Source organism: Marmota monax, unplaced genomic scaffold (assembly GCF_021218885.2).
Source record: "Marmota monax isolate L192 unplaced genomic scaffold, Marmota_monax_Labrador192_F-V1.1 WCK01_AAM20220418_F8-fsc00021, whole genome shotgun sequence".
In the NCBI taxonomy this organism is placed as follows: domain Eukaryota; kingdom Metazoa; phylum Chordata; class Mammalia; order Rodentia; family Sciuridae; genus Marmota; species Marmota monax.
The window spans coordinates 6,487,815-6,513,011 of NW_026695228.1; the positions used below are offsets into that span (position 1 = coordinate 6,487,815).

General features: G+C 43.7%; 1 protein-coding gene across 5 annotated transcripts in view; it reads left to right on the forward strand.

Annotated features, from left to right (window-relative positions):
- Positions 1 to 25,197, forward strand: part of Gpd1l (glycerol-3-phosphate dehydrogenase 1 like) — a 59,084-nt gene that overhangs the window by 24,307 nt on the left and 9,580 nt on the right. For all 5 annotated transcript variants that reach the window (XM_046437199.2, XM_058576512.1, XM_058576513.1 and 2 more), the window contains 5 exons: positions 5,520 to 5,660; positions 7,251 to 7,389; positions 14,175 to 14,287; positions 24,022 to 24,255; positions 24,494 to 24,600. In XM_046437199.2, the coding sequence (XP_046293155.1) occupies positions 5,520 to 5,660; positions 7,251 to 7,389; positions 14,175 to 14,287; positions 24,022 to 24,255; positions 24,494 to 24,600 (734 nt within the window). The remainder of the gene's footprint in view (positions 1 to 5,519; positions 5,661 to 7,250; positions 7,390 to 14,174; positions 14,288 to 24,021; positions 24,256 to 24,493; positions 24,601 to 25,197) is intronic.

The following is a 25,197-nucleotide window of genomic DNA, read 5'->3' on the forward strand; positions in this document are numbered from 1 at the left end:
TGTATGTGGTGCTGAGGATGGAACCCAGTGCCTCTCATATGTGAGGCAAGTGCTCTGCCACTGAGCCACAAACCCAGCCCAAGACCCCCCCCCCCTTTTTTTAAATGACCATTTATTTATGGGTCATGGGGTTGGCATAATGTCTGTTAATTTTAACTGGAAAGCTTCTGAGAATTGGAGTATTAGTTCAGTGGAAAGGCATGGTGTTAACTGTTTTCCTCCCTGGGTTTAACTTTTTAATTTTATTTTCATTAGAGTTGCAGTCCTTAGAAGTGTTGTTCAAATTTTAGTGTTCTTCAGAATCACCTGGATAGCTTAACAGGGTTTCCCGAGCCCATTCCTAGAGTTTCTGGTCCACTGGGTGTCAGACCCATGAATTTACAAATCCGAGTTCTAGATGGTTTAGGGGTCATATGTTGAGAACCAGAGATATACATAACAAGTTGGCATTATTGGTATAGTACTGTGGAATCCAAGTGGCTTATAGCTGTTTTTCCAGAACCAGCCTCCCTTACCAACAGTGGCATATTTTTATAAAAATCATCAGATGGAGTTGCCTGTGCCCAAGAATCAATTTTCTGCATGTAGAGCTGAGGACATGAATTTTACCTGAGGTCTAGCTGAAAGTGAGGTTAGGAGAACAGAAGGAAATGACAGTATTTTGAGCCTCCTCCATGCCCCAGGCACTACTCTGCTATGTTTGACTCACAGTACTGTGTTTAATCTGAATACCTGTTTCCCAGAGGATGTGGGTGAGTTTGTTCTTGTGTCCAGTCAGCAAACTGGTGACAGATCCGGGCCACCTAGTCCACAGCAGTCAGACTGTCTTAACTGTATCACTTTTGTTAGTTATCAAAACTGTGTCTGCAGGTAGATTCATACATACTTGAGCTCGAAATAATTTTAATGGTTCTAAGAGATCAGATAAAAATGATGACAGTGTTGGTATCTCTTCTTTGGATTATCATTATTATCATTATGATCATACTGATATGAGAAGGTTCATGGATTTGGGGGAAAAATGTTCATTTGAATGATAGCAGAAATCTTATAATACTATATTTAAAAATATGTAAGGCTATCACTTCACTTCTACATTTTCAGATATTTCTTTCTTTCTTTGGTTGGGGGAGGGGAAGACTGGGGATTGCGCTCAGGGGCACTTAACCACTGAGCCACATCTCAGCCCTTTTTTGTATTTTATTTAGAGACAGAGTCTCAATAAATTACTTAACACCTCACCATTACGGAGGCTGGCTTTGAACTTGCGATCCTCCTGTTTTAGCCTCTGGAGCCGCTGGGATTACAGGGTGTGCCATGGCACCCAACCATTGTCAGATATTTCCATAGGTTCAGAAAGCCCTGGTCAGAAATGTACCAAAATATTGATGGTGATTATTTCTAGTTTCTGGGATTGCAAATAGTTCTTATTTTCCTACATATACTCCTCCACGCCCCCCCCCCCAAATTTGATCCAGTGTATCTGTTTATAGTTATAAATGAATGGAGAGGCTTTTAATCTCAGTTAGCTTTAAAGTCCATAAAATAGCATCAAGGGAGGGTCAGAAAGTTCATCTGCTAGGATAAGAAGCGGGTATGGCTCTGGTAGCTGCACATAACATGTTGACAATGCGTAGGAGCTTATTGAGCACACAATGCACAGTGCAACTCCTCCAAAGGACATAAAAGAAATGTCAGACTTGTCTGCACAAACTTTATCAGTTTGTTTTTAAAAAAAAAAATAATAATGGAAAACAGAGATTGAACCAAAGGGCATTTTATTACACCCAACCCTTTTTTTTTTTTCTTTTTTGATACCCAGGATTGAACTCAGGGTTGCTTTACCACTGAGCTACATTCCCCCAGCCCTTTTTATTTTGAGACAGGGTCTTACAAAGTTGCTTAGGACTTGGCTTAGTTGTTGAGGCTGCCCTTGAACTCATGATCCTCGTGCATCAGCCTCCCAAGTGTTGGGATCATAGGTGTGTACCACTGTGCCCAGTTTGTTTTCGGTGATTTTTGTTCATAGTTTTTTTTTTTTTTTAAATATATCTTTCTAGTTGTAGATGGACACACAATATCTTTCTTTATTTTTATGTGATGCTGAGGATCAAACCCAGTGCCTCAGACATGCAAGGCAAGCACTCTACCACTGAGCCCCAGCCTCAGCCCCATAGTTGTGTTTTTAATAACCTGTATGGAGAGCACCGGACTCCTGAAAATCCGGGCGTTAAACAACCAGCTCTGATGCCTTTGTTCTGATGTATTTGTCCTGCTTGCCACTGACAGGCAAGCTCTGTGGTTCTGGGTTGTCTCTCCAAATACATTTCAGGGTCTTTAACAATGGACCTCCTTAGAAAAATTTTTGGCAGGAGGCTCATAAACTCAGTCACTTTTCTAAAGCAGCAGCTTGAGGATGTTCAGAGCAGGAAGCAGGAGGCAGGCTTAGTAAAAGATTTTATTCTGAAAGATGAGATTCAAACTACTTTGTTAGCTGAAGAGCGCTGGTTGTGAGGCTGTGAGGAGAACAATAGTGTTGTGTGAGTGTGCTGGGCAGGCCACACAAACGCAGCTTGTGTTGCGTTGCTTATGGCTTCTGTAGGTTCAACCCCAAGTGTCCCACCAAGGGAAACAGAAGGACATTTTCACATGCTGCTGAGCCCCAATTGTATTGTCCTGAAGGTTCTTCCTCCTGTAGGTTCATATTTGATTTATTTAAGAGGGAAATAAAAGAGGAGGAAATCCTGATCGCCGGCAGCTTCCTTGAGAAAAATTTTGAACAAGGGGTGTGGGAACAGGCCGAGTTCTTAAAAGTTGCAGATTTATAGGAGGCAAGCACATTTTTTCTGATCAATGATCTCTCTCTCTCTTTCTCTCTCTCTTTCTTTCTTTTTTGTAGTACTAGGGATTGAACCCAGAGGCACTCTACTACTGAGCCACCTCTCCAGCTCTTTTTAAAATTTTTTTATTTTGAGACAGGGTCTCACTAAGATGCTGAGGCTGGCCTTGAACTTGCAATCCCACTGCCTTAGCCTCCCAAGCTGCTGGGATTGCAGGTGTGCACCACCATGCCCAGCCTAAAGGATCCCCTTTGTTAGTTCAGGTCTTTGTAGTTTTAAAACACTGTCATTTATATAACCTGTTTTGAAATAGCTGGCAGTAGGTGGCAAAGGGAATTCCTATCCCTATTTTACATAGGAAGTAAGCAAGGTCAGTGGATCTAAGTTATTGCCAGAGGTTACACAGCTGGTCGATTGCAGGCATGTGACTCAGAACTTCTAACCTACCTCCTTTCTCTTTGATGGGGGCTTTCCCATTTGTCATGTTGAAAATACCCCTAAAAGGAGGAAAGGGAGGATTGTGTGTGTGTTAGAGGAGGATGGGAAGTTAAAAAAACAGTAGGTCCAGAGAAGTAGGAATGTTTAATTAAAATTCAGACCATCAGGTGGTTCCATATGAGAAGCAAGAGTAGGGAGCATAAACCTCCACCTAACCAAGGGTAGTAACTCAAGGGGAAATGAGGAATCAGACTCATGGCAGAGGCTGTGGAGGGGTACAGGCAAGGGCATGAGCTTTGCCTTTGAGGACTTTGTGGTAGGAGTTGAAATTCCAGGTCCAAAGGAACTGATAAAAGCAGATGGATTGCTGCCATAGGGACAGGAAGAGAGGTGACACTTTTCCTGCTCACCATGGAGAGTCATGGCTGAAACCTCTTTAACATTAGATAGGCTAACAAGAGAAAAGTGTAACAAATTTATTCTGTATCATTTTATATGACACAGACCTTTCAGATTGAAGACCAGAGGTGCCATGGGTAAACTATGCATTCTCAATCTTAAGTTTAGTAAAGCATGGACAGTCATGTCCATATGATAGGAGCTGGGTACCAGGGTGCACACCTGTAATCCTAGCTACTCAGGAGGCTGAGGCAGGAGGATCACAAATTTAAGGCCAGCCTGGTCAACTTAGCAAAACCCTGCCTCAAAATAAAAGTGGTTGAGTGCCCCTGGGTTTGTTCTCCAGTCCTGGGTGGTGGGGAAGATTGGGCCAAAAAAGGGGGGGGGGGTGCAGTCTAATAATGGGAGAGCATGAGATCCAGCCAGACCTGTCTATTCCAATTCTTCTTGGCCTCTGTGTAGCATTCCTTCCTTTCTGGTATGGGGTCTTATGACCTACTGTCATAAGGTAAGTCAAAGAATTTCTTCCTGTCCAGCAAGGAGCGGGGAGCTAGAGTAGTATTTTTTAAGGTCTTATGAATGACTTTGGGGAAAAGGGATTCTGGTTTCTTTGACTGGCTTTGGGGAAGAGGTTTGTTGTTGTTGTTTTGTTTTGTTTTAAAGAGACAGGGTCTCACCATATTGCCCAGGCTGACTCTGAACTCCTGGGCTCCAGAGATCCTTCTCTAGCCTCAGTCTCCTGGAGTACCTGTCCACACTAGATAATCTGGGTGAAAAGAAATTCTAGTTTTCTTGGCTTGCCTGGGGATGGGTGGTGAGATGAAGGGTGAGATATAAGAGGAAAGGAAAAGATCAGGGAAAAACTTTGCTTTTGAGGCTGCTTCTAAGACCTTCACCTGGTGGGGATCATTTTCTGAACCCCAGCATTGGTAATCAATCCTGGTCACTTGTGGCTGCCCAGCCTAAATTACCAGTCTGGACAACGCCTTTGAAGAAGAAAGGCCTTCCCTGCCTGTGAGCAAGCCAGGAAAGCTTAAAGTGCTAAGCCTTGGGCTGTAATGAGCTCTGTGGGCAATGATCCTTTATGTTGCTGTTCAAACCAGTTTGAGCTAAGACAGAATGTTTGGGTTCTTGCAACTAAAAAAATCCAAGTAGAGCTGGTTTCAGGTGCATTGGCTTAAAAAATACCAGCGAGGCCCTGTTTTCTCCTCTGCCTTCCACAGAGTTGCCTTCATCCCCCGGGAGCCTCTTGGCCTGGGTTCTCCTATTTCTAAAATGATTGCATTCATTCCAGTCTTCACACCAGCATCCAACACTGTTCCAGCAAAAGACCCTTAGCCAGCTCAGAAGAGGAAGGAAGCAGCTCTTCCCCCCTACCCCAGCAAGCATCTGCTGGCTTCTTGTTGCCTCTGTTTGATTGGCTTGACCACGAATTAGGACCCTCCCTGGAGTGAGGGAGGGGCCAAATTTACCAAACTTTCACATTAAAATATAAGCAGCAGCCAGGCAAGTGCCTGTAATCCCAGTGATTTGGGAGGCTGAGGCAGGAGGATCACAAGTTCAAAGCCAGCCTGGGAAACTTTGCAAGACCTAGTCTCAAAAAATAAAAAGAGGGCTGGGGGTGTAGTTTGGTGAATACAATCCATGAATACAATCCCCAATACCAAAAAAATAAATAAATAAAATAAAATAAAATGTGACAAGCAGCTTTTAAAAGGAAATTTAGGGGCACTTTTCCTAGAAAGAAAGGCAATGTCTCAGTCCTCCATATCTGCTAAAGAAATAGGGAAAGAAATCTTCCTGGGTAGGCAGAGGAGTAACTGTTCCTCCTGATGGCTGCAGGTCGCCGTCTCCAATCTCAGCGAGGCTGTGCAGGATGCAGACCTGCTGGTGTTTGTCATCCCCCACCAGTTCATTCACAAAATCTGCGATGAGATCACTGGCAGAGTACCCAAGAAAGCACTGGGGATCACCCTCATCAAGGTAACTGGTGAGCACACCGGGCAGGAAACTCGCGGCTAGACATTGGTTCCCGGGAGATCCCTTTCCCTCTTTGATGTGCTTGAGATGGAGGGAGGGTGGTGGCAGTTTTTAGTTTTTTTGTTTGCATTTTAAAAGATGCCTAAAAGGTGATTTTAAAAAATAAAGCATACCTAGGAAGCCTAGTTTAGGCCAACTTCAAGTGCAAGGCTGCTTTTCTATGGTAGCAGGTGAGCAGCAGAGTGACATGAGGATGGCTGCCCTGATGAGCCCTACTGTCAACCTGTAGCCCACTCTGGAGCTCAGCCTGCATCTGGGAGTCACCACTTTGCATTAGCTGGGAAATTGAATTGAATGGGAAATACCATTCCTGGGTATATGTCTTAAAGAAGGTTTTGTTTTTTTGTTTTTTTTTAATCAGAAGTTCTCAAACCACCCTCAGAGCTTCATGCATTTAATGGTAGAAAGAAAACCTTATATTTTTATTCACTTTAACCTCTAACTGAAATGGACATTTAGAAACACAGCCAGTGTTTCAATAACAATATATTCGCAGGACCTATGACCCTGTTGTCTGTTGAAGGGATTTTCACATCACTTTACAACAGTTTCAAATCTCAAGATGTTATTTATGCTTGTTGCTTCTTGGAAATTATAATAATAATTATTTGATCTGTCCTGACATCTTTTTCTAAGTATGGTCATAAAACAGTGCATATATTACTTGATCACAAATTTGGAGTTTCACAAAAAAAATTTTGATAACTATCTTAATATAATTGGCTCCCTAGGTAATCTTATATATTTTGTTTTTATGCATGGGAAATTTTAAAGATGAGTTTGTAAATTTCACCACACCACTAGAGGTGGAGTCCAGGACATTAAAAAAAGTCATGAACTCCCTAAAGTGACTGTACCAGAATGTCCATAGGTGAATGTTTCTGAAAGTAAACTGAAGTAGCCCACATGTCAATCAGCAATAGAGTGGATAAATGAATGGTGAACTATTCACAATTGGAACTATTGGAATACTATGTCGCAGTGAACAGAAGTGAACCAGAACCTTCATGTAGACACCTGGGTAAATCTCTAAAATAAGAATGTAGCACAAAACAGCATATCCCAGGTGAACGGTGCAATTCCATTTATAGGCTTTCGAAAGGAGGCATAAGGGCATAAAATTGCTTAGGGCAGTTATGTGTGACAAAGTGATGAGGAGAAGCAAGAGCAGTGCCTACAGCATCAGGGTGGTGGTTCAGTCTAGGGGAGGGGAGGGTGAAGGCAGAGACACGATTTTTGGTCATGTTCTAGTCTATTCTTTCTTTGTTTCTTTCTTTTTTTTTTTTTGTGGTGCTGGGAGTCGATCATGTTCTATTTCTTAACCTGAGTGGTGGAGACAGGTTTGTGTTACTCCCTTCAGCTTACTATTCTTTAAGCAATACATATGCAGTCTGTACATTTTCTCTTGTAATTAAGAGAGATTTTTCAAGTCATGCATACCATTGGTAATCTGAATCTAGATGACTTATAAAGCAATGACTCAAGCCTCTTTGATTTGGTGGTTCCCCTACTAACTTCTTGACATCCTCGTAGGGCATAGACGAGGGCCCCGAGGGACTGAAACTCATTTCTGACATCATCCGGGAGAAGATGGGCATTGACATCAGTGTGCTGATGGGCGCCAACATTGCCAGCGAGGTGGCTGCGGAGAAGTTCTGTGAGACCACCATTGGTAAGGGCTGCCCAAGGAAGGGCCCCAGGAGCCAGGCATTTGGTGCTTGAGCATGTCCATTTCCGTTTCTGGTGTTTTCTATAGTGGACTCTTCTCTGCCCCTCTTTATCCCTATGCTGGACATTCAGTGGAGGAGGTTTTATGGAAGGGAGACATTCTGTAGAACTGAAGTCTTTCAACAACTTCCAGAATGTGTGTCAGGCCATGTGACCCCAAAGTTTAGATGTAGAAATACAAGATTGTTGGTACCAAGAAACAGGTGGCTACCATCATGGTGGAGATCTCTTGGGCCTTTGAAACCCAGTTGTTTCTTTGCCCACAAATGCTAGTATCTGGGTCCTTGCTGATTCCAGTAAGAATAACAACAATGACAAATTGGGAATGGTCCTCATTTCCAGGTGAATAAGCCAAGTCTCAGAGAATAAGTTAACTTTCCCCAAGGTCACACTCTAGTATAGAACCCAGGCACAAATTTGGGTCTCCTATGTCCTGAAATAGTGAGCTTTTTCTATTCTTACACATTAGGAAGTGGAGACATTATTATTCACACTCTGGTGTGAAAGTTCTCATTTCCTTTAGAGAGGGCTTTGGGGGTTCTCACGCGCCTGTGGGCCATATTAAAGGATGCATTGTTGGAACAGTAATATTATTGTATTTTTAGAAGCTTATAAAGGTTCAAGTTTTATCTGCCACCACAGAACTTGCTTCTACCCTTGTCAGATGCACTAGTAATGTGATTCATGAGAAAAGGAAGCCTGTGAGAGAGAGGCTGGGCTCTTTTGAATGAGATGGGGCATTGGGAATGTGTAGCTTTAGATTCTCACATGTGTTCATGGGTAGGGCAATTAAAGTTTCATGGCATTTTCCCTTTTATTTTTTGGTGGGGATGGTGGGAGTACTAGGGATTGAACTCAGGGGCACTCGACCACTGAGCCACATCCCCAGCCCTATTTTGTATTTTATTTAGAGATAGGGTCTCACTGAGTTGCTTAGCACCTTGATTTTGCTGAGGCTGGCTTTGAACTCTTGATCCTCCTGCCTCAGCCTCCCAAGCTGCTGATATTATAGGCGTGCACCACTGCCTCCAGGCACCTTTATTTTTTAAAATATAGGTACTTCACTGTATCATTGGGAAAAATAGAGATAATCGAAAGAAAACCATTCTTTATTTTATTTAACTTTCATTTGGTATATGAAAATTATACTTCTATTTTTTCTATTCATGCAAACTATTTATTATGTTTATTGTTAAGTCATATACTGTTTTATTCACTTAATATACAGTTTTTAAAGCCTGTTAATATACATCTTCATAGCTACATCATATTTCATCAACAATTTCATATTTGGATATTTAAAAGTTTTTTGAGCAACATTTTTTGAAGAGCAGAGGTAGCTGAACAGATGAAGAAGTATAGGGAAATTGAAACTTGCCCTCTGAAGGTTTGCTAATCTAGTCTGCTGAAACATACTGGCAATAAATTAACATAAGAAAAAGGATGTGGATGCATTGAACAGCACATACAAAATATAAAACTCAAAAGAAGGGCCAGATGGTTGAGGCTTAAATACCCTCTTTGAAGGGGGAAGGGGTGGTGTGCCAATTTTAGAGAGGGAGTAGGTGATTTTTAGGGGAGAGACTGAGCCCAGAGAACCAACAGAGGTCTGGGATAAAGTTGCCCTGGGCTGTGGGTGTAGAGTTTGATTTTCTGTCTCCTCCTCTGTGATATAAACTTAATCTTCCGTGGTTAATGGCATTTCAGTAAAGAGATTTGAAAGCAACTGTGTTCCTCTTTGGCAGATCCTGTCTTTGGATAGATGAGGGAATTATAGGGAAGCCCTTCCCTGTGTCATTGGTCCCCAGGTCCCTTAACTTTTAAGTCCAAAATGGCGTAGTTTGGGGGTACCATTTTCTAAACCCCAACAGAAGAAGCCAAGAATGGCCTATTCACCTGTGTAGGTATATAGACACAGGTTAAAAAAAAAAAAAAAAGAAAGAAAAATTCAAACAGTATGAGAAAGTGGAAAATAAGAACTAAGATTTTAATTACCCATCAAACACCCTCTTCCCAAAGGGAATTTCTTAGCAGTTTCTAAATATCCTTCCAGAAAATAATTTATTTATACATGTACACTAGTACCTACTAGTATAATTCACTGTCCATATACTTAACTAGTATATGTATGTTTGGTTTATTCTTTCGTAGTTAATTCTATTATCCATCTGCAAATTTAATATAGCCTATGAAATAATGTAATTACTTTTTTCCCCCAAAAAAAGAAAACTGGCTGTTCCAACTCAATCCTATTTGCCAATAAACTTTTCCCAGTTGGTTGGAAATGACTGATTATTCGATTTTTCTATAAGCCTGGGAATTAACTTACAGTCCCTGATTTAAACCTTGTATCCACCTGCATATTTTGGCAGGATGTTCACCTTCCCCAGCTCCCCCTGTCAGCTGGAGGAAAGTTTCTGGCTGGGTGCATGAGGCCTTTTGGTTTGTCAAGACAGACAAATGCTCAGAAGTCACATCTCTTTGCCTTTGTTTTTTATTTGCCTAAGGCTTCTGTCTTCTCTACGGGTTAGACTGTGCCTGACACTAGTGACCCAGTTACCAACCAGTCTGAGCTCAACTAAGCAAAACGTTGGAAGTGAGGTAGAACAGGAAGGTGATATTTTAAAAATTGCTTTATATAACCTAGATTTTAAAATGGGGAAATATCAGACAAGCCCAAAGTAAGCGATGAGTTACAAAACAGCCAGCCCACACTGTTCAAAATGTCAGTGTCGAGACTGGGGCTGTAGCTCAGTGGCAGAGCACTCGCCTAGCACGTGTGAGGCACTGGGTTCGATCCTCAGCACCACAGAAAATAAATAAATAAAGGTATAAAAATAATGTCAATGTTGCAGGTAAATGGATGGAGAATATCGTGCTAAGCAAAGTAATCCAATCCCAAAAACCAAAGGCTGAATGCTCTTTCTGATCAGTGGATGCTAATCTATAATGGGGTGGGAGGGGATGGGAAAAATGGAGGAATTTTGGTTGGGCAAAGGGGAGGGATGGTGGGACATGGTAGCAGGAAAGATGGTGGAATTAGATGGACATCATTACTCGAGGTCCATGTATGACTGTACATATGGTGTGATGCTACATCATGTACAACCAGAGAAATGAAAAGTTTAGTACAATTTTGTACAATGAATTAAAATGCATTCTGCTGTCATATATACCTAATTAAAATTAATTAATTAATTTTAAAAATGTCAATGTCATCAAAGACAATGAAGAGCTAATGGAGTGTCCCAGATTAAGACACTAGAGAGCCATGACAACCACTAGCTGCAGTGCAGGATCCTGAGTGGGACCCTAGGCTGGGAGGGATGGTTGCTGTAAAAAATAGCACTGGTGGGGCTGGGGTTGTGGCTCAGTGGTAGAGCGTTCACCTAGTATGTGTGAGGCCCTGGGTTTGATCCTCAGCACCACATAAAAATAAATAAAATAAAGGTATTGTGTCCAACTACAACTAAAAAATAAATATTTAAATTAAAAAAATAAAAAGACAGCACTGGGTGCGGTGGCACACACCTATAATCCCAGTAGCCCAGGAGATTAAGGCAGGAGGATCATCCATTCAAAGCCAGCCCCAGCAATTAAGTGAGGCCCTAAGCTACTCAGCGAGACCCTGCCTCAAAATAAAATATAAAAAAAGGGGGATGTGGCTCAGTGGTTAAGTGCCTCTAGGTTCAACTCCTGGTACCAAAAGAAAAAAAGAAAAAGCACTGAGTGGTTGGTAAGACTTGAATATGGATTAGATAGTATCATATCAACAGTGACTTCCACGTATCTGATAATTGTACTGTGATTCTCCAGATATCCTTTCTTGATGACCTTTGGGACCAGCTAATTTTTAAATATGGTAGATTCAGAAATCTTGACCCACTGTGTCTTCTGTCAGGAAGAAGACAAATGGCATAATTTTGAGTGTCTTAGATGTTCTGTCATGGTGAGTGATGGTGCCCCCTTGTGGTAAGAGCTCCCTTTGCTCTTGGGGGTTTACCTTTAAAATTTGAGACTTCTCATTCCACAAAGGTTTTTCAAAGCCTATTATGTATCAGGCCCAGGAACATATCCAGGAAACAGGAACTTCCCAGCAAACAAACCTGAAATTGTAGGCAGAAATGAGGGTTTGGAGGGAGTTTTATTAAATCAGTGAATGATCTCTACAACTTGGTGTGACCGAGGATTTTCCTGTCTTTTGGTTTATGTTCAATTTTGGGGCAGCCCCTCACATGGCTCTTGGGTACTGCCTGTACTGTATAGGTGGCCTGGGTCCCTGCTTGCCACATGTGACTGGTAATAATAATAAAGTTAGTGCTTCCTTATTCATAATTAAAATAATAAATTTTAAAATGTACATTTGAGAAAATGTGAGGGTGCCGTAAGTCAAGCCCATCTCTGATAGATACCTTTACCCATAGCCACAGAGGAGCCCACAGCCCCTGCCCATATGCATGGCAAACAGAGAGCTCACTTCTTTCTGCCCATTCCTCAGGTTGCTCTCAGCCGCAACTCAGGCTTCCAGCTGCAGACAGCTGGATGAAAGTGACTTGAGAAGGGCTCATCTGTGGTGCTCATGAGCATCCCTCCCATTGAGCAGAGGTGTATGGTGAGGTAGTAGAGAGGCGGAGGTAATATGCTATGGTGCCAGGGCTGGTTTACCAACCACATAATGAAATAGTGTTGCACAGAATCATCTAGAAGGCCTGGTGGACTGTCCAAAAAGAGGAAGAGGACAGCTTGCTCAAACTGGCACAGTGACAATATATGAAAAAGGCAAAATTGGCTGAATAATCGATAACAGTAATGCCTGTAGAATAGAAAATGGATTTCCATCTATCAGATGTCGGCGTTTTAAATGTTTTATTATGGAACATTAAAAAAAAAAAAAGATAGGAAGAACAATACCATGAACCCAATGTACCCATCACTCATCTTCAGAATGATTGATTCCTGGCCAGTCTTATTTCATCTGCATCCCATCCTCTCTCTATCTACCTCCCCTGGATGACTTTTACATTGTATCCCTTCTAACTGTAATTTTAATTGTTTGACACCTGCGTTTTTTTTCCTGCCTTGGAGGTGTAGAGGTCTGATTGTGATGTTTGTTTGTCGCTCATCTTCTCTCTTCCCACACCTCAGATGTGGCATAGCATAGAGTTGGAGCTTGGGCCCCAGAGCCAGAGCAGCATATGGGTTAGAATTTAGGCTGTCTTCTACTAGCTGGGTGACCATGGCAAGTTGGTAAACCCCCTTGGGCCTTTGTTTCCCTGTCTGTCAATGTAGAAGAGAATGATCATAACCATGCAAAGTCAGCTGACTCCATAATCATCTTATGTGATCTTTGAGTGTTGTTACAACCACGGCAGTTTTCATATGTGATTCTTCGCCACCATCCTGAGAGTGCCGTAGCTAGAAGAGGCTATATCAAAGGGTGGCAAACTTGTTTTCCTGTTGGAATGATCTAGGGAGCCTCAAAAATTATGGATGCCTGCTCCACTCCAGAGATTGTGATTTAATTGGTCTAAGATGTGGCCTGGGCGCTGGAGTTATTAAAGATCCTGAGGTGACTATAATGTGCAAGCAAGCTTGGGAACTGCTAGGCTTCTGCCTCGAGGCAGGCAGAACCCAAGTGCCCTAGTCCTCAGCATGCTTTCTGCCAACTGTGTGGAGTCTTTGACTTGGAAACTGGAACTTGATTGGCAAGTCTTTTGATTCTAATTTCAGAGGACCAGGGGAGGGTGGATTTAGTGAGTCCCACCTGCACCCCACCAGCCAGAGCAGGTTTCACGTGAAGCTTTAGGTGTAAGATTTTAGTTTTGTTTTGCTTTTTACTCATAGGTCTCCAAAACAAGTAAATAAAGACAAGCATATGAAAACCACTGAACTTTCTGCACAGTCCAGGAACTATCCCAAAGGAAGAGAGTATAGCAGGAACAAAAACAAGTACTCTTTGACTGCATTCCCATCTTCCAAAATTTAGGGGAACCATTTGTGTGTGTGTGTGTGTGTGTGTGTGTGTGCGTGCGCGCGCACACATGCACGCACCCTCATTTGATACTAAGAATTGAATCCAGGGGTGCTTTACCACTGAGCTACATCCCCAGCCCTTTTTGTTGTGAGACAAGATTTCTCTAAGTGCTGAGACTGTCCTCCAAATTTCGATCCTCCTGCCTCAGTCTCCCAAATCTCTGGCATGCGCCACTGTACGCAGCAGAGAAAACAGATTTTAAAACCCATAAATGTTACAAACCCAATTTTTTTGGTGGGGAGGATTGGGGGACAGTACTGGGGATTGAGCTCAGGGGCACTCAACCACTGAGCCACATTCCCAGCCCTATTTTGTATTTTATTTAGAAACCAGGTTTTACTGAGTTGCTTAGTACCTCACTTTTTCGCTGAGGCTGGCTTTGAACTCACAATCCTCCTGCCTCAGCTTCCTGATCCACTGGGATTACAGACATGCGCCACTGTGCCTGGCTACATACCTAATTTTGAGAAAAACTCTATTGATATTCAATAAATTAAAGTTGTATGTCAAATTGTAAATGATGCTGGGGAATTACGGAATGTCTATTTTCTATTTCTGCTCCTATGCATTTTCTAAATTGTTTTGTGATCAACATGTTACTTTTATAATAACAGTCAAGGTTTTAACCACTATCAGGTATGAAGCTGAAGATTAGAGATTGTTCCTAATTTCTTTTTTCCCTAACTTTTCAATAGGCAGCAAAGTCATGGAGAACGGCCTTCTCTTCAAAGAACTTCTGCAAACCCCCAATTTCCGAATAACTGTGGTCGATGATGCAGACACGGTTGAACTTTGTGGTGCTCTTAAGGTAAAGTCGGCCTTGTCATTCGCCCCAAGGAGAGGAGTTATTTGCCCAGGTTTGCATTATGGAATCTCACCCTGAAAAATGGGCTCTGTGTTTTTTGCATTCTTCGGTGAAGAATGGTGAATTGAGCCTTGTTTATAACTTCCTGTTTTGCTGTTCCTGTTCCTCACTTATTCAGGGTTTGCTTTTACTTGTGTATATGGGGAATTGGGATGCTTTGTTGTCTGGGGTTGGTCACATTCCCCTTTGGCTTTCCTGGGGTCTCACCCAGTAGCAGGTGATTCCATTCATTCCTCTGTTTTGCCTGTTACCTTAAGCAGGAAATGGAACTTGCTCCCCCCTGAATTCTGGGCTCTACTGGTTTGGTGGTTTGGCTGGTTGTTCTTTTCCAAGGGGGGGGAAAAATAGTCTGCTATTGAGAAGTTTTTTTCTGAGAATAGTTTTATCATTGCCCTTGAGAGAGAAAAGATCCCAGTTAAAGAAACAACCTCAATTGGCCAGTGACTAGGGAGTGTCAGAGACAAAAATTACAACAAATTTAGTGATAGACACAAAAATTACAACAAATTTAGTGATAGACCCATGGGGTTACGTTTGATTCATGCATTGGGGCAGCCAACAATATTCTACAAAATAGCAAGTGCTCCCACAGAGCCGCAGTGGAACAGTGGGCTTTTGTAAGGTGGACACAGAACAGTAGGAAAAAAGCTAGATTGAGCAACAACAGGTTACTTACTTTAGGTTTCTTTTTGTAAGTTTTAAAACAGAGATGGCTTCCTCCTGTTTTCAGTGGGGGGAAAATGGGTCTGTTTTGGGATCTCTCTCCTTCAATTTTCAGTTTGGTGAAGTGGCATTTAGCACATCCCCAGCCATTTTTGATGTGGAACAGGATTTCCATTTTAGTTTGGCCTGGTCTGTGGGGCCTAGTGCAGGAGTTCAGTCCAAAACAATTTTTAAAGTAACAAGAGGTAAAGGAAAAAAGGTCCACACCTGGGCTCCAGACTAGCCCACTACTGCCTTTGAAACCTAGGTCATGATATCTTTCTGTCCTGACCTTAGGAAACAGCCAGGAGGCAGCTAACACTTCAGGTTATACCAAAAGAAAAAGTAAAAAAAAAAAAGAGTTCTCAGTATGAATACCCTATTTGGTTCACTTTTTCTTTTTCTTGCAGTACTGGTAATTGAACCCAGGGGTCACTCTACCACTGAGCTACATCACCAATCCTTCCAGGATTTTTTTCTTTCTTTTTTATTTTTTGGACACATGGGTCTCCCCAGGTGGCTGAGGCTGGCCTCAAACTTGCCATTCTCCTGCTTCAGCCTCCCTGATTGCTGGGGTTAGAGGTGTGCACTACCATGCCCAGCTTGCTTCCAAGTCGTCTCTCTCTTTCTAGAATGAATATTGTGTGTGTCTGCATCGTCACAATATACAATGAGCATTTAAAAAATTAAAACCAATTACAGACTTGGGCTCCCAGGCAGCACACTTACACATTTCTAAATGCGTCCATATTTCTAAATGAATGTGTGGGTATTCTTCCCATTATGTGCAGGCCCTGTTACTCATTTAAGATGCTGGCTTCAGATGCTTTGTTTATTTTTGTTGCTTGGGATTTTTATGTGTTTTTAATAGTCCCCCATTAAGCTAATGACCACTTGACAGCAGCAGGGGGCATCATGAATGCCTAATTACTCAGCACTGGCCAGAGTTCCAGAGCTGTTTTTGAGTGACTGGATGTTTTTGGTGGTCAATGGAGAAGCTGTGAAATCCTAATCAGTACAGAGAGTGCTGGATGAAAAGATTCTAGATTGAGGGTTCTGGAAAAGCTTCTGCTAATGGGAGCCCTTGCTGGCCTTGTGTGTGAACTTAGAATGACTTTTCATTTTTCCTGGCAGGAAGCCTGTAAGTGGATTTGTTCTTGTTACCATGACAGAAGGTGATTGATGGGGTGGAGGCAGGCAGAGCTTGAGGGCCACTTACTGGTGGTTCCCCCTCGAGTACTCTTTGAAAGGAGATTAGCTACCCTCATTCCTATGGTCCTGCATTAAAGTTGGTATTCTTTTTTTTAAATGAAAAATAGATCCTCTGGCAGTTATTGCGTCTAACCATTGTATCATACAGATAAGGAGATCAAGACCAAAGGAGTGAATGACTGGAGAGTGGCAAATATTGGCACAGTTGGAGTCAACATAGGTTTTGAGAACCATAGTCCTGTGTTCTCTGGTTACTATGTACAACTTGACTTTTCTGATTCGTATCTAAGGACTGTAAATAAAATGAAGCCCTCCTCCATCAGAACGGCCAAAGCAAAATGATGACCATGTGTTGCTCTTATTGTGTAAATAGGAGTTCTCTTGGGTTTTTCTGATGATGAAAGTAGTCATATTCATTCTGTCTCTTACAACAGATAGGTAGAGAGAAGAAAGTTGAAATCCCCCTGCTTCAGTCTTCTGAGTAGCTGGAATTACATATGTGTACCAATGGACCCGGCAGTACATAATCATTTTTGCACACAAAACCATGAGGTCATTTAACTTACTGAAAAACAAAAATAGAAACGTTAAAAGCACTCCCTATGTGGATAAAATGAAAAGAAAGTTCAAAGGGGCACAATATCTTTATTTTGTTTATTTATTTTATGTGGTGCTGAGGATAGAATCCAGGGTCTCACACATGAGAGGCGAGTGCTCTACCGCTGAGCCACAACCCCAGCCCCTGAACATATTCTTTAAAAAAAAAAAAAATTAACTTTATATAAATGGCATCTGTTTTGACAGTGAATATTATCGAAAGACAAAATGACAACAAATTTAGTTATAAGTCTAACTGGCTTTCTTTTGTGATTCATGAATATGGGCAGCCTCCATTCTACAAAATACCATGAGCTTCCAGGCGCAGGGCAGTGGGTTTTATAGGTCAAAACAAATAAACAGATCAACAGGGAGAAACCTGATTGGTTAACATCAGGTCACTTCAGGTTTCTTGTTTTTAAGAGTCAAAGCAGAGGCCAGGTATGATGGCACATGCCTGTAATCCCAATGGCTTGGGAGGCTGAGGCCGGAGGATCACAGGTTCAAAGCCAGCCTCAGCAACTTAGTGAGGCTCTAAGCAACTTAGCGAGATCCTGTCTCAAAATAAAAAAAAAAAATTTTAAAAAGGGCTGGGGATGTGCATGTTCAATGGTTAAATGCCTCTGGGTTCAATCCCTAGTTACCCCTCCCCCCCCAAAAAAAAAAGTTAAAGCCGAGAAATCTCCTGTTTTCAGGGGGGAAACTTTTTTGTTTCAGTTTGATGAAGTGGCATTTAGCATGAGTGACTCTATTTTGGTTTGCTCTGGTCTTTGGGGACCTAGTGCAGGAGATCAGTCCAAAACCATGGCCTCTCCTGACTATTTTTATGGTAGATTTGTACACAACAGAGCATTTCCATTCACCCCAGACAATACCATGTGTAGTCCCCACTGCCACACTTCCCGCCAGGCACCATTAATCTGCTTTTATACACTATAGTTTTACATTTTCTAGAATTTTTATAAGTGGAGTCATACAGTATTTATTCTTCTATGTCTGTCTTCTTTTCTTGGGCTGTAAATTTTAAGAAGTACTAATACAGAGAAGTACAAAACTCATAAGTGTGTAGCCGCTTTATCAGGTCGCAGATGAAACTTATAAAAGAGACGCAAAATAATAGTGGCTGAGCAAGGTAGAAGGTTTTCTTTCTTTCTTAATATAAACATCTAGAATTCACATGACCAGCTCTCTCCATAGAATCCTAAGGGACCCAGGCTCTTTCAGCCTCCCTGGCATATGGTCTTTGTCCTCATGTTCTAAAAGGGTGACTCTGTTACTCTGGAAGAAGAGAATAGATTGGGATAAGCCAGCCAACTGTGCCACGGATTCGTGGGTTCCTCCGTGTGGCTCTTCTGTGGTTCTGACTGTGGTGCATGGAGGTTGCTCCAGGGCACTGGCCGTGACGCACCGTGCTCGGCCTTGTGCCTGGTCTCCAGTCAGGGCCCGTCTAGACCCAGCCAGGCCTTTGTGTGAATGAGCAAAGTCTGCACAGTTCAGCAGGGTGGCTGCTAGCCATATGTGGAGATTTAGGTTTATATTCAAATTAAGTAATAATTTTTCCATAGAAAGCAATTTATTTGTTGCTTTTAGAACAAATGAAGATGCTGTCATAGCTTTATTTATTTATTTATTTTTTATTTTTTTTTGGTGAAGAAAGTGCTTTTGGCAAGGCATATGGATACATACCTATATTCCCAGCTAACTGAGGAAACTGAGGCTGGAGACCAACCTGGGGAACTTAGCAAGACCCTGTTGCAAAATAAAATTTTAACAAATGATTAAGATGCACTTGCCTAGTGGTAAATAGTGGTGGAGCGTTTACCTAGCAAGGCCCTGGGTTTGATCCCTAGCACTGCAAAAAAAAAAAAAAAGTTTTAGAACTTTTCTAAAATATTATTTTGTCAGCTGAGGAAGTAAGCATTCAGTATAGAAAACTACCCAGAGGCGAATTCCTGAGCTGGATGACAGGAGTCACAGCTGTGTGGTCAGCTGTCCCTCTGGCCCGGGTACTGCCTTGCAGCAGGGCTTTTGCTGGTGGCTGACATGCTGTCAGGTGTGCCTTCCTTGCCGTAGAATTCCCTGTCTAGCACCTACTCTGGACTCCTTTTCACCACCCCCTGCCTGGCAGTCCTGTCCGGGACCTTCTCATTAGTGACCCTGGACTCCTGGCCTCACCTCCATCCTCCTCTGGCCTCCATCTCCATTCAGCTCCTCGGGCAGAAAGGGTGAAGGCCAGAAACAGGCAGCGGTAGAACTTCTGCTTTGGCGCTGTGGGGTGGTCCAGCACCACGTTACAGGTGAAGTCATTCTGCGTGACCTGGGTTGTCATCAGCTACAACTCCTCTGAATTCTCAGGGTACAGTGGCAAGACAGCTTGATGGAGCTCCAGGTGCAGGTGCTTGGCAGGGATTTGAACTTCCTGTCCGCATTACAGAGCTGTTCACAGCAGAGTGTGCATACGAGCAACACAGGACCTGTTCTGAGGCGATGCCATGGCCCATGTCTCCCAAACATAGGTCTCATCCACATCAGTCCATGCCCCACCGAGCATGGAAGGCCTGATGTTGATAGCCAATCCCACAGCGTTCCTTCTCTGGGAGGTGATCTCTACTCAGCCCAGGAGCTGCAGCTGATGAGGTGCCCTGGAACTTCTCCAGCCACCTTAGCCTGGGCACAAGTCCTCTGTGAGTTGCAACTATATCTCTGGCCTTCCTTCTTGTGGGGGTGCACTGCACTCAGAACTCCAACAGCGGCTCACTGTCCTCATTCCTCCACTTAAAAGTTTTCAAACTTAAAAATTCAGTTTGTGTCACAGTAGCCACATGGCAAAGGCTCAGTGGCCCCATGTGGCTAGTGGTGACTGTATTGGGTAGAGCAGATATAAAACGTGATGTCATTGCTGAAACTTCTCTTGGACACTGCTGCTCTAGCTAAGGCAGCTTCATCTCAGGGTGCTTGCCTTGGCCCTGGCTAAGCATGGGGCTGACCTTGGCCTTCCTGGACACCTTGGCCTGGCTACCTTATACAGGGCCCAACCTGCAAACAGCTTGCGTTTAGTAAGCCCACACTCTGCCCGCGGGGTCCTCTGAGGTCAGGTGCTTCAGGAGCTAGCCTTAGGAAGAATCAGATGGATTGTTGGACTTACAGAAAATAGTGGATACTGATCCGGCTTTCCGTGGGGTGATTCTTCTTAGGTGGGAGAGTGTCTGCAAAGCTGCAGGCATCTGACCAGCTCTCTGGTTTTCCATTCTTTTTGTGGGACGATGGCCATGGAAGAGGCCCAGGGCCTGTCCAACCTACCCCAATTCAGAATTGCAAAAACTGTACTTCAAGGTGAATGATTGCCCGAGTTCTGCCATAACCCAGGAAACGGAGACGGGCTTAAGCACGTCTGTCTTCTGAAAGTCCTGGTATTTTTAGCTGCAGATAGTTTAAAGCAGATTTAAATGCACAGTGGGTAATGATAACTTTCACAGCTGAGCGATCTCGGAGGACATCTGCTCGCATGCTATTCAAACACAGGATCTCACTGGTTCAGTGTGTTTATTTTTCTTGTGATAAGTGGTGGCAGGAGAGGGCAAAGATTTCAAGAGGCCTCGTAAAGCAATTAAAGTGGGTGGGAGCCCAGGTCCCCTGCTTCCCTTGATGGGAAGGTTAGTTATCTAGTGGAATCTTCTAGATGGTCCAGACCCATGTGCCCTGTGGTGAAGGGGTCACAGAGGGGCTGCAGGCCCCCAGGTCCCCTCATCTGCTTGTTCTCCTAGTGCAGTTGGGCTGGTTGGGCTCAGCCTCTGCCCATACAGTGCTGCTTGGAAAGAGCTCTCCCAGTGACAGAGACTCCTGCCAAGTCTTCGGTTGAGTGGGCCAGCTCTTCCTGTTAGAAAGTTCTTACCTGAACTCCTAGGTGGCCTCTCTGTTCCCTTTACTCACTGCCCCCCTGGGCAGGGCGTCTCCTGTGTCTCCTCCTGATAGCTGTTTGCCATGGGCCTCAGTTGCTTCAGCTCTCACTGAGCATGATAATAGGACCTGTCTTGCAGGACTGTTAGATTTAGAGGGGTTAATGATATGGGAAGCTCTAAAAAGTCAGTAAGGTTAGCAGTTGCCATTCTTTCTGTTTTTCCTGGTAAGTCTTTTCTCCTGAGCTGTCCTGAGCAGGGTGCGGGGGCAACTCCCCCTAGACACGGAAGTGCAGAGGGGGAGGAAGGTCTCTCTGACCCTGGGAGGAGGGAGTGTCCCACGCTGTGGAAGCAGTGAGGCACAAGGGACAGAGTGGGCCTGTGAACCAGGTCCCTGGAGCGTGCTCTGACTCCTTCTCTCGCCAGGGAGGTATTCTTGGCAAGCTAGGGAGCCTCTCTGAGCCTGGATTGTGCCAGACAGGAAATGGGAGGATAGGTACACACTTCAGAGTCATCAGGGAATTTAAGATGAGACTGCAGGCAAAGAGCCTGGTGCAACTCACTGTAGGCACTCCATAAATAATTCCCCTGCCCTCCTGTCTGCAGGAGCCCTGGGTTAGATGAAGTCTCTCCTACCTTCCATTCAGCCCATCGATGTTTCCTAGGGTGGGTTTGTCAGGTATCCGTGACAGAATGGGTTCCAGTGATTGGGATGTGGTGCAGGAAGCATCTAAGAATAGTTTCTCTGGTCTAACCACTAGGCTAACTACCCCTATCCTAAGCCTCAGCCCATTGCCTTGATAACTTTAATAAAGCCATTGGGCCTGCCTATCCACACTGGCCTTGGAGCTTCTGCTGTGAGTGCCCCTGCCTGTCCTGGTGTCACCTCATTGCTCCAGTGTTCTCCCACTGCCTGCAGCCCCAGGGTAAGGCTACCAGTGCTTCAGTTCTCCCCATTTTTCACCTCATCACTCAGAATCAATGGGTCACGTGTTTTAAGAAAATGTTATTTTTACCAGGTCCAGTGGCACACACCTGTAATCCCAGTAATTTCAGAGGCTGAGGCAAAAGCATTGCAAGTTCGAGGTCAGCCTCAGCAACTTATCAAGGTCCCAAGGAACTTAGCAAGACCCTATCCCAAAATAAAAAGGGCCAGGGATGTAGTTCACGGGTAAAGCACCTCCTGGGTTCAATCCCCAAATTAAAAAAAAAAAAAAAAGTATTCTTTTGTTAATAAAATATAGGTTCTTTGAAGGAAAAAAAAGCACACATTTTTATTTATTTCCCTTTAGTTAGCAACTTACTTCGTAGTTTTTGTTTTCGGTTGATTTGTTTTGTCTGCAGTACTGGGTGCCTGCATGCTGGGTAACTGCCCTACCACTGAGCTATATCCCCAACCCTCTTCATTTTGAGATAGGGTCTCTCAATAAATTGCTGCGGCTGACCTCAAACTTACAGTTCTCTTGCTTTAGCCTCCTGAGTAGCAACGATTGCAGACAGCACCACTGAATGCCCAGCTTGCCTTATGTTTTAAGATCTTCTAAGGCACAAATACCTAAATAATCATGAGGAATTACTGAGAAACACGAGTGCAGTTAGATAGAGTCAAAAATGCTTGTCTGTTCCTGGCAAGGAAAAAGGAAGTAGGAAAGTGGACGGGGCCGGGAGCCAGGGAGCGATACTTTGCACATGCGGTATTTTTCCTGTGTTGTCAAGGGTTGGCAAACATTTTCCATAAGGGCCAGATAGTAGATGTCTAAGCGTTGTGGACCTTGGACTCTGGGGCTCTGTCGTGACTTCGCATGTGCTCTGGCAACACAAACAACCACAGGCAGTGTGTGGATGAGGGGGTGTGACTGTGTTCCCTGGGGATCAGTGTTTGCAAACACTCAATGGCAGAGTGCTTGCCTTGCATATGTGAGGCACTGGGTTGGATCCTCAGCACCACATAAAAATAAAATAAAGGTATTATGTCCATCTACAACTAAAAAAAAAAATTGAAAAACTTAAAACAAAAAAACAAAACAACAACAACAACAAAAAACTAGCAGTTGGCTCTTAGGTTGCCAACCCCCAAACCAGATTATCAACTTTGGAAGAGGAGGGCTCGTGTCTGATTTGCCTTGTGTCTGTCAGGCATGCAGAGAGTGAATGTTACATGAGCCTTTGTTTAGAGATTATTAAATGAAACAAAACACCGAAACTCCAGTTGCACTTGTGTGGACCTGGTCAATTTCCATGCCATACCAAGAGAATTGCCTGTGTGTAGCCACCAAGGGATGCATACCACAGTGTGTGTCCCTAGTGGCAACACTTGTAATGGCCCCAAGCTGCAACTTACTCCAGTGCCCACTGACAGAAGAAAGAATAAATTACAGTACTCTCAAACGATGGAATGCGATGCAACAATTTAAATAAGTTTGCTATGTGTAAAAATATGAATGAATTTCGCAACTGTGGTATGGAATTGAGACAATGAATCCAGATGTACAAGACTGGATTCTATATGATTCCATTCATAGAATAGTTTTAAACTCATTTATTTTTTTATTGGTACCAGGGGTGCTTACCACTGAGCCACTGAGCCACATCCCAGCACTTTTTAAAACATTTTGAGACCGAGTCTGGATAAGTTGCTTAGGGCCTTGCTAAGTTGCTAAGGCTGGCTCTGAACTTGGGCACCTCCTGCCTCAGCCTCCCCAGCCACTGGGGTTACAGGTGTTCACTACTATACCCAGCTCATAGAATAGTTAAAGACAGGTAACAGGAGTCAATGCTGTGAGAGGTGAGAGTGGTCACCTTTGGAGGAGAGCTGGCAGAGGGCTCTCTCTATGGCTCAGGTTGCACTGATTCTGGATCAGGGTCTGGCTACATGGTGTGTTCCGTTTGTGAAAATTCATCAAATTATACACATAGGATTTGTACACTTTTCTGTGTGTGATAATTGGGCAAAGCATTCAGTTTTAATAAAAAGAACTCAAAAGGCCAAGTAGTTTGTCAAACAGACTTTAAGCACAGACTGCTCTCAGGCATTCTGATTTCTGCCTGATGGATACTACTGCACTGCTGCTACGTCCCCACCTGTGGGCTCCTTGTCTTGTAAGGGAGATATAAAAGCTGCTGTTCCTCCTTCACCCTCCCCTCACCCTTTGTGCAGGAGAAGCAGGGCTGAGCATTTTGAGGTGGATCCAGGGTCTCCACTGTCCCCCTCTGCAGCCTCATCTGCAGGGATGCTCTAACAGCAGCCTGGCTTTGTTGTGTCCTTTGCAGAACATTGTGGCCGTGGGAGCTGGGTTCTGCGATGGCCTCCGCTGTGGAGACAACACCAAAGCCGCCGTCATCCGCCTCGGCCTCATGGAAATGATCGCTTTCGCCAGGATCTTCTGCAAGGGCCAGGTGTCCACAGCCACCTTCCTGGAGAGCTGTGGGGTGGCTGACCTGATAACCACCTGCTACGGAGGGCGGAACCGCAGGGTGGCAGAGGCATTCGCCAGAACTGGGAAGGTAGCCCCTCCCCTGCCCTCCCACTCCCACTGGTCCCCCGAACCACCCTACAGAAAGCAGTGACAGCACCTGCTGCATTCTGTGTGCCCTGGCCGCTGTCACTTGACACCTGTGGCCAAGAGAGTCTCTCTGGGCTTACAGCAGGGGATGATAACTCTCCTCCCCACTCTCCTCTTGAAATCAATTGCTCTCTAGTCTTTGCCATAGTTTTTTTTTTTTTTAATCCTTTGCTTTTAAGACCATTGAAGAATTGGAGAAGGAGATGCTGAATGGGCAGAAGCTCCAAGGACCTCAGACTTCTGCTGAAGTATACCGCATCCTCAAACAGAAGGGACTCATGGATAAGTAAGTCTCCCATGGTCTGTGACACTAGCTCTCATGACAGCCAGCCCCTGGCAGATGAGTCCATTTGACAAGTGAACCCAGGACTGTACTGGATTAGTTAGTCCTTTGTGTGGGAGCAGGAAACACCTACCTGCCCCCAAAATAAGTGTTTGCACAAAACCAACTCAACTTCCACGAGACCTCAATTCTATAAGGCGCAGGACAGAGTAGGAAGGTTTAGATTCTGGTTTGTCCTGCAGGGTGATCAGAAAGAACTGCCTGCCGTAAGTTTTAAATTTTTCAACAATGATTACTTGTTTTAAAAAATAAAAAGATAGTTGGTTGTAGTGGTGCATGCCTGTAATCCCAGCAGCTCAGGAATTGAACTCACAATCCTCCTGAGGCCGGAGGATTGTGAGTTCAAAGCCAGCCTCAGCAACTTAGGGAGGCCCTAAGCAACTCAGTAAGACCCTGTCTCTAACTAAAATGTAAAAAAGGGCTGGAGATTGCTCAGTGGTTAAGCCATTTGTACTGGGTTCAATCCCCAGTACAAAAAAAAAAAAAAAAACTATATATATAGATACAGATCAATATAATCATGGGATATAGATAGACAAA